The sequence below is a fragment of the Copadichromis virginalis genome, linkage group LG9 (assembly GCF_057382275.1).
Source record: "Copadichromis virginalis isolate Kocher_CV1m ecotype Utaka linkage group LG9, C_Virginalis_male_GT1.1, whole genome shotgun sequence".
In the NCBI taxonomy this organism is placed as follows: Eukaryota; Metazoa; Chordata; class Actinopteri; order Cichliformes; family Cichlidae; genus Copadichromis; species Copadichromis virginalis.
Window position 1 is genome coordinate 21,970,633 of NC_140626.1, and position 8,725 is coordinate 21,979,357.

At 39.5% G+C, this 8,725-nt stretch overlaps 1 protein-coding gene across 3 annotated transcripts; it reads right to left on the reverse strand.

Annotated features, from left to right (window-relative positions):
- Window positions 1–451: 451 nt before the first annotated feature.
- adcyap1a (adenylate cyclase activating polypeptide 1a) lies at window positions 452–6,117 on the reverse strand. Of its 3 annotated transcripts, XM_085468202.1 has the most exons (7): window positions 5,784–6,117; window positions 5,446–5,550; window positions 4,753–4,887; window positions 3,957–4,061; window positions 3,030–3,164; window positions 2,350–2,470; window positions 452–985 (listed from the first exon to the last, which is right to left on the reverse strand). In XM_085468202.1, the coding sequence occupies exons 2-7, from the start codon at window positions 5,541–5,543 to the stop codon at window positions 977–979; spliced, it is 603 nt and encodes a 200-aa protein (XP_085324328.1). In that variant the 5' UTR covers window positions 5,544–5,550; window positions 5,784–6,117; the 3' UTR covers window positions 452–976. The 3 variants fall into 3 exon arrangements, with proteins under 3 accessions (XP_085324328.1, XP_085324326.1, XP_085324327.1); XM_085468200.1 differs by having other exon boundaries at window positions 452–2,470; XM_085468201.1 differs by lacking the exon at window positions 3,957–4,061 and having other exon boundaries at window positions 452–2,470.
- Between the last annotated feature and the right edge of the window lie 2,608 nt (window positions 6,118–8,725).

Here is an 8,725-nt window from a genome sequence, read left to right on the forward strand (position 1 = left end):
GACTGAGTCACGGTGAAAATGGGGCAGAGACTTGGATCTTTTGGTTTCCCTTTCACCAGCTTTCCTTTGTTTCTGCAGTTTGGTGGGGTTTTTCACAACAAAATTAAACCCACTGTTGATAAAGAAGCAATGTCTGTTTCCTATTTTGGTTATTCCAACATAAATTCCACTCTTTGGTTCATTTGCATGATGTCGTTTTGTCTTATCTGGCTATGTGCAGTTTATTTGATATTTCATGCTGTTAATATTTCACCATTGTTCTTTGACCAGATTTTTTCTTTTAATTTGTATGTCCTTTCTCATGTACCGTAACATCCCTTCAAAACTGTCGAGCGGATAGTCTCTTTCCTTTGAAAGAATGTGGTGATTTAGGTTTTCATCACTAGTTAGGGTCCTCTCAAACGTTATGAGTTCTGTTGATACTGGCTTCAAAGATTAGACGAAATTTTTTGTTGTTTACAAAAATTTATTCATACAAATCTTACAACACGTTTTTTTTTTTAAACATTTATTGACTTGACCCTTGCAGACGGCCATTCGAAGAAGTAGTCTAATATTCACTTTCCACACAGTAAATATATATATATATATATTTATATTTATATATATATCTTTGAAGATTATTTCATTTTCGTAAGGCTATTGGCGCTTTGAATTACCATACATATAATGTTTTATGGAGTGCGGAAAACTGCTTCTTCGCTTTATTTTCACAAAAATCCACATCTAGTGCTCTAAACACAAAGTACAAAAAGAAAGCAGCGCAAGCAACAGTGCTTGACGTCTAAGATGAATGATGCTTAAGACTATATCAAACATCTGTGCAACACAAAAACAACAGCAACAACAACAACAACAAAAGGGTGAAATGTAAGCTGATGATGTGCAGCATTGTAGGGCCACTAAATAGCCATCTAGGATTCATGGCGATTTTAAAGTCGATGCAAGGCACCACAGCCGCAAACTGCTTCCTGCGTCACAAACCCTAGAGGGGAATGCAAAATTAAAGAAAGATTGATACAGTAAACACAAATTGGAAACGTTTACCCTGCTGTTATTCCTTCCTAACACATTTGGTAAGAAGTGTGCAGATTGTAGGGGCGGCGGGGGACCACTAAGACTTTGAGTTTTTGGTCTAACCATGCTGGTTGTATAAACTTGCCCTGATCCCTTTCAAAATCAGCATGTTCTTTGTCATTTGACCCACCCCTGCTTCCCTTACTTCAGTTCTCTTTGTGTGTTTCTAACCCTGCTTACATCATATCCTCACTCTCTCTTTTTTTAATATAATCAATCATTGTGGCTTTTGCCGTATAAAGATACTAGAAAATGAATCGTCCACAGTTATTTTTTCTCGCACACAATTCAACAGTAGATTACAAAAATCTCCCTTGCCTAAGTAACAAACCCATAAAGTATGACATTAGATTGGGAAACTCTCGCCAGTGCATTCAGAGAGGACATACAGCTTTGTGTAGAAATGTGAGGGAAAAGTGAAGAGAAAAGAACACAAAACAACATCCAGAAATGAAAGGCGTGTATGTTTGTAGTAGTCAGAAAGCAAGCAAAACCATCTAGTTGGAGTCGTCTGCACAGATGCGGTGGCTAGTGCAATTACTTTAATCATGCAATCTACTGTAGTTTTTACATCGGTTCACATGACAGAGAATGGAAGCACAATAGACCCAGAAGGTTCAAACACAAAGCTTCAAACTGCCTTGTTATGTCTCTCACAAAGAACAAACTGATGAATAAGTTACCATGTAACAAGTATCATTTCTTTTTTTTTTTCTTTTAAATTTGCCTGATGGTGCTTGAGATGTTCGTGATACTTATTAAATGGGCAGAGAGGCGTGAGAAAACCTTTAGCAGGATAAGAGGTTTCCAAAACACAGAATCCAGAAAACACAAGATTGGCACTTTACACGAGTCAAAGGTGTGTGTGTGTGTGTGTGTGTGTGTGTGTGTGTGTGTGTGTGTGTGTGCTCACTTTGTAAACACCAAGGAAGAAAAAGGGCAAGAAAAACCTCAAAAGTACTCTGGTCTTCATCTCAGATTTGGAGGCTTTTATTTTGACAAGCCTCTCAAATTTACTTAAACAAAACTGGCATTTTTTCCAGCCAACTAAAATTACTTTTTTTCCATCTCTCCACACTTTTTTGTGGATAGATGGGTTAATTAAAAGTAAAAATCTGTGAGAGTCTAGAGAGACAGGAGCACAGATGAGGTGGAAGAAGAGGTTGAGTTTTGAGTGTTTGAAACGAGAGCTGAAGGTGAGGAGGGGGAAAAAGGAGGGGCGTAAGAAGCCCCTTGCAAGGACACGGCCTCAGGAAAGAGCCTGAAACTCACCGGGATTTCGGGAGAGAACTGTTTCAGCCATTCTCCCAAAAAAGCCTCAAACTCTTCCCCGTCCGGGAGGGCATCAAAGTCTATTTCTTGTAGGATATGGTGAAAACCTATGTCTTCAAGGCTGTTGTGAATAAAGACAACTAAACTCTTAATGTCACGTCACAAAAAGCAGCATTCAATACATTGATTGTCTTTTAAACTATTTATTTTCCTCACATTCATGTCTCTTTGCTAATTTTTTAAAAGACAGGGCTGTTGGAGCATATGAGTCACGTCAGACAACTGTGTCCCCTCAATAAATTAGCCTAAAATAAGTAAATCAATGAATACAGAAATAGAGGCTAAATTTTCTTAAATCAACAACAACAAAACAAACAAACAAAGAAAGAAAAATTGGTCCACAAAGTAGATATGTGCGTTCTCAAGTGCTTTAAGTACAAAATAAAAAACAATATTATTATCAAAATATTCATTTTAATGGCTTACTTCATACATAAATACATGTTTAAGAACACAAAAGCGATCCACTGATTGGTCAGATTTCAAAATGACTTCATCTGGGGCTGCACACACTTTGATTTTGGTTTTTTTTTGTTTTTGTTTTGTTTTTCAGGAGAGGAGGAGGAAGATGCTACAAATATGCCAGCCGCCGTCCTTTGTTTCTAATTCTCTGTCTATACCTTTTCCCAAGGACCGCCGCCAGGTATTTCTTGACTGCCATTTGCTTTCTGTAGCGGCTGTAGCTGTCTGTGAAGATCCCATCTGAGTGTCGCTTGGAGAGGGGCTCTGAGCTGTCATCCAACATTTTCCCCCCGCTGTGGGAGAGACGAGAGGCGGGTCTCACTACCAGCACACGGATACATGATGCATTCACAAGACCCACCCATATGTACAGCCTGTGGTGCTAAATCTATTTTGTTTGTGTTTTTCCTTAAAAAGGAAAATCATTGTATAACCACATTCCTCCTTTTTTATCACCAGCCAGGAGAGCTGTGGATACACTCACTCTGCATCCTCAGTTTAAAACATTTGTTGGAGATTTACTGACAAAAACAGGCAGCATGGTAGTGAGCACAATAGTGATCTCACAAAGGCTTTTTCCACACTGATTCATGTTCCCTCTGCTTAACATTTAACCCACCCCTTCACTATTTTTCATGCCTGCACTGAGATGTGATGGGCCTGCTCATAAGGCTATAGAGGAACTGCAACCCCCTCCATCACACCCCACCCCTCCTTCCACCGGGAACCACTGGGACTCAGTCCCCATAAATAATTCATTTGGAGATAAATTTAAACTTGTGCGGCTTAATTCTTCCCTTTGCGCCTTTAGATTGCAGCCAGCTCAGAAAACGACACTTCCCAAATCAATCAAGTGCCCATTTGTGTTCCCCCTGACGATTTTTTTATAGCATTAATAAAGGCTGATTCAGAGGGCGATTTATTTAGCAGCACGCTGGGAGATAATGGGACCACAGACATATACAATACGTGTAACAGCGTGAATTATGAGTTTTTAAAGAAAACCAACGGGGGAAAAACACACATAGGACAGACCACATTTAATATAAGAAAAGAAGAGGTGACAACCAAGAAGAAGCTCTTACCCTACACGTTTTGCCATCAGAGAATGAAGGTATTTCCTTGCTGATAACTGACCCAGCGCTTTCCTGTAGGCTTTATTAAACATGCCGTCTGCATGTCTTTCCGTTCTGGGATGATAGATAGCCACACAGTAAAATCACCACACAATGTCAAGTCGCTACACTGCAAAAATATCCACCTTAAATCGATTATTTAGGCCTAAAACGGGCTTTTTTTTAAACCTCCCTCCACCCTTTAAGTAAAAACTCTACGAGTCACTATGAGATCATTTCCTTTGTGATTTACAGTGAATCCGTAAAAAGCATTATTTTCCCCAAGACATTCCCCTTGATTCAAAATAACTAATTTTTTTTAGCTTATTTAAAGAAAAACAAGCTTTTGAGTCTTCACGGGAGATAAATTCAGCGCATCCTGACGCAGAGAGACGTTGCTGATTCCCCCCCCCCCCACCCTTTTTCTTGGAAAGTGAAGATATTCATCATCGTCTCTATTCTTTCATTAAATTTTAATGACTTTAATCAATGACTTTTCCCTCGTTTCAAAGCAGACTGATTTTTTTGTTTTGTTTTTGTTAAAGCTTCAAAACAAAAAAAATGATTAAAATAAAACCTTCGTGTTTGAAGTTACAAAATCTCGACAATACATTGATTAACACGTAACATACACATACATGGACATAAATAGGGACTGTACGGCGATGAGATGTTCAACATGGATGTCTGCAACGTTGAGCGAGAGAGAGAGAGAAAAGAGAGAAGGGGGGGGGGGGGAGTTTTTCGTAGCCGACATGAAAGTCACCTTTTTTCCGGAGGGTAGTATAAAGTGTAGACGTCGTCAGCGACAGACGGAGCGCTCCTCGCCTCAATTTGATCTCTGTCGTAATCCAGGGACGGTAAGGAATTGCCGTCCTCATCATAAACATCGCCATCAAGTCTGAATAAAAGTAAGAATGGACAGTTTTTCCCAGTTTCTCTTCACATCTGCACTTCATGTAGCATATTATTCGCATATTCACATGAAATTCTAACTCAGAAAGAAGATCAGACATCAGGAGTTTCAGGAACTCTTTTCACAACATTTGTTTTTTAAATGTTGGAATTATAAGGATTAGTCACACGAAATTCTCTTAACTAATTGGGATTTAAACTTGTTTAAACCCAGTAAACTCGTTTCTATTAATCATTCAATCACATACATCCGGTGTATTAATGGCTGCAGGTCAGGTTGAGACGCCGTAGTTCACTGCCTCAGTAGCTTAAATTTCATTACCGCCGCTCCCTGGTGAATGTTTCTCAGCCCTATGGATTGGCTGTCAGATGATGTTATCCAGTAATCCAATCGGCTATTATACTCCCAGACATAACTAACTCTAAAGCAGATAAGCTCGTTAGCCTGTGCCCTGCGGGTGCTCGGTGCCCACCAGGAGCTGCACATGAACCACAAATCAGCGACTGAAAAGGGAAACTTAAAGACGGATAAGAGCATACATACCTAAGACTGGGAAAGCTAAGCCCCACAGGTGAGCTGTTGACGCTGTAATGCATTATGATTCCATAGATGAATAGTGCTAAAGTCGCTTTACTAGACATTGTCCTGCTGCAAAAGAAAAAAAAAAGCGGCATCAAGTCAGGCAACAGTTAAACGAATCTACTCACAGCACAGCTCTACGATCAGGTAGGTTCACTTTAGCTGCTTTCACACCACACCTGAGTTTCAAAGCAAACAGACAACCACACACCAGGACTTTCATCTAAACTCGCCTCACTTTTACCCAGAATAAAAAGAAAGAGAAGAAGAAGAAAAAACTCCCCAAAAGTGGCTCCTCTTACCAGTTGCGAGACGCTGGACGCGATCCGCTGAAAACCTCAACTGGGAGAGTGAGATAGGATCTCTATCTCAGTCTCTCTCTCTCTCTCACACACACGCACTCTCTCTCCCTTCCTCCTCTCTTCCTCTGTTACTCAGCGAAGAGCTTCTTCGGTGCCCTTGTGCTTGGTCGGAGTGTGCGTAGCCCGCTGTGCACCTGCGGCTCAGTTTTGGGGAGTTTCTAAGCGGACTCGGTCGCGGTGGAGAAGAAAAGCGGCAAACATTTGTCTGCAGAAAACTTTCCTGCGTCCTGCGAACTGTACTCCCTTTGGTTTTTTTATGCATAATTCCGAAAGCATGCCTTTTTCACTTGTCGCGTAGGTAAGGGGGGGTAAGGGGGGAGTGGTGGGGGTAGGTGGGCGGCTGCGTCATCCCCCCCACCCACCTCACCAGTCCCATTAGAGTACATCCCTCTTTCGCGTCAATGAAAGACACCCCCCCCCCCCCCCCCAAGCCACGCCATAAAAAAAGAAGTTTGAATTCAAACATTATAATTCATTAAACAGTGAATTAATGTCAATATTTGACGTCATGCCATAAATAGGATCACATGATGGGCCTAGTGGAGGTGGAGGTGGTGGGGAGCTGTCCAGTGCTGAAGTTTGTGTTGGGGGTGCTGAAATATGAGTCATGCTTTCTTCTAGAAAAAAAATGGATCGTTTCTCTAGAGGCAACAAAGAGATGTTTCAAGGACTTAAAAAGCTGCAATGTGCTAATCGTTTTTCCTTCCTGTTTTTCAAATGTCCGCCTCTGCAGAGGAGATGAGGCTCAGTTACACAACCACATATCTAAGTATTGTTCAGAGCCTGAACGTGAACTTGCTGAAGGATCCATACTGAATGGACGTTTTGGGTTGTACTCATAATTTTAGCTTTTTGCCCCACAATCTGACCTCTACAGAATAATAGCACAATTCTATTGATAGATAGATAGATTTTTGTGACAGTGTTTCTTATTTTTACTCATAAACTTTCTAAAAGGGGTTATTTAACACATATTACAGATAATCAATTGGAAGTTTCCTCAACCACAAATAAACCATTGGTGCAAAGACACGGGATATCTGAAAACTTACAATTCAGGGACCCTTAATGACAACTTGGGGTTTCACTGATGAGCAAAACTGTGTACTATGAGTACTTTTTATACATGTTACATTAAGTTTCATTAACTATTGTCTTTGGGAGCTATCCGGTGCTGAAATATGGTTTCACGACTCTGTTGAGAAAGCTACCTAACTGCACAGAAAATAATGCTTAACTCTTTACTTATTTCACTTTGCACTCACAATATCAGACATTTTATTAAGCATTTGAGTCAGAGTCACATTGTTGAAGCAGAGCTTTGGCTTTGCTTGATACAGTTACTTGAAATTGTTTAAGTCATAAGTGAAAAACCTGATTGTGGAGAGAAAATAAACTGCTTATATTCTCCACTTAAAAATATAATTACAAAACAACAATATTGATGCAACACCATACTGTTGAAGCTTGTCAGCGTGGAGCTACTCTGTGTAAAGGAATTTGGTTGAGTGGTTCTCAGCCTAGAGGAAAAGACACTCCAAAAGGTCAGAAGATAATGAGGCAGGAAAGAAGAAAATACAGAGTTCTGCTCTGCTTTATTCTAACTGGTCCTTTTGTGGTCACACATTTGATCCTTTTATCTATTTAGGGCTTTAAGGGTTATTTTAATGAGATCATCTGACAAACATACACCCTAAAAATGTCTTTCTGATATACTGTATTCAATCTGTATTCAATGAATGAGAAATGTGTGACATAAAGAGGGTGAATCTACAACAGTATCTGAATTTTAAAGAGAAAAACATTACTTTTTTGGGTAAAGTCTTGATCTGAAAATTTAAAACTGACTACAGCTGTCAGAGAATTAAAAATTTAGAATAATTTTCTGTGAAATGTAAAGTTGCTGAAGTGTTAAAAGTCCTTAAATGTGCAACTCTATAAGAGATTTGTGGTTTTCTTCTCATTGAGACTACTTTTACCGTTTGGGCACTATTCATTTAGAGTCAGCTGTGTCCGCTGTCCGCAGAGGAATCAGAAACGTGTTGAATCTGTATTGGGTGATTCAGACCAGTTGATGCTCTTGACGTCATGTGACGGTGGGCTTAGTGCAAAAATAACACAATGAATACATAAAATTTATAGCAAAAAAATCCCCATTTTATCTGAAAATACCTATTGGATTCGGGTTTTCTTCTTGTTCTTGGTGAGCACTGCGCCCCAGTGGCTATGAAAAGACAGTGCACTGTGTCATATTAGGGGCCCCAGTGATTGTAGATTGGCACAAAAAGTCAAATGCACAAGAAATCTCAACATAAATGCAGACGTGTCATTGCAATTATTTGTAATGTTGTTTCAATCATACTTTAAGCAATTGTTTTACTGTATTCCTGTTTGCTTTTGAGGGGTTTAATAGTGGATCACCTGCCTTTCTAACCTTTAACAGTTAAGATCCTTTGAAGCTCCTTCCTGTCATAAACACGGTGGAATATTAATAAACTTGCTACCCTGAACAGTCATTTAATTCTTTACTGTCTGTATTTTATGTTCAACTGTAAACGGTTTAAAATTATTGTTTTCTTTTGGTCCAGATTTTATTGTAGCAAACAATCATTAAACCCAGTTTCCAGTATTCAGATAGCACATATTATATTTTATATACTGTAAGTAGCGAACGAAGTTACAGTAAAAGAAAATATGCTCTTGTTTGATTAGAAGGGTCAGCAAACAGGAGCTTCCCTTCACACTGTTTAATATCTCCTGCTTGGAAAGAGAGATCTGAACAATCACAGCGGACCACGATGAGCTTTATCACCCCAAACAAGACAAGAGAGGAACATATGACTCATTCTAATTTTAGCACTGTTAGCTTTTTATAGCACCTT

Bases quoted from the DNA above. Each gene is read 5' to 3' on its own strand.
- adcyap1a (XM_085468200.1), bottom strand. From the start codon at position 5,543: ATGTCTAGTAAAGCGACTTTAGCACTATTCATCTATGGAATCATAATG. The intron at 4,888-5,445 runs GTATGTATGCTC...ACTTTTATTCAG, and splicing joins CTTAGCTTTCCCAGTCTTAG to ACTTGATGGCGATGTTTATG. The intron at 3,165-3,956 runs GTAAGAGCTTCT...TCTCTCCCACAG, and splicing joins CTGATGGCAAAACGTGTAGG to CGGGGGGAAAATGTTGGATG.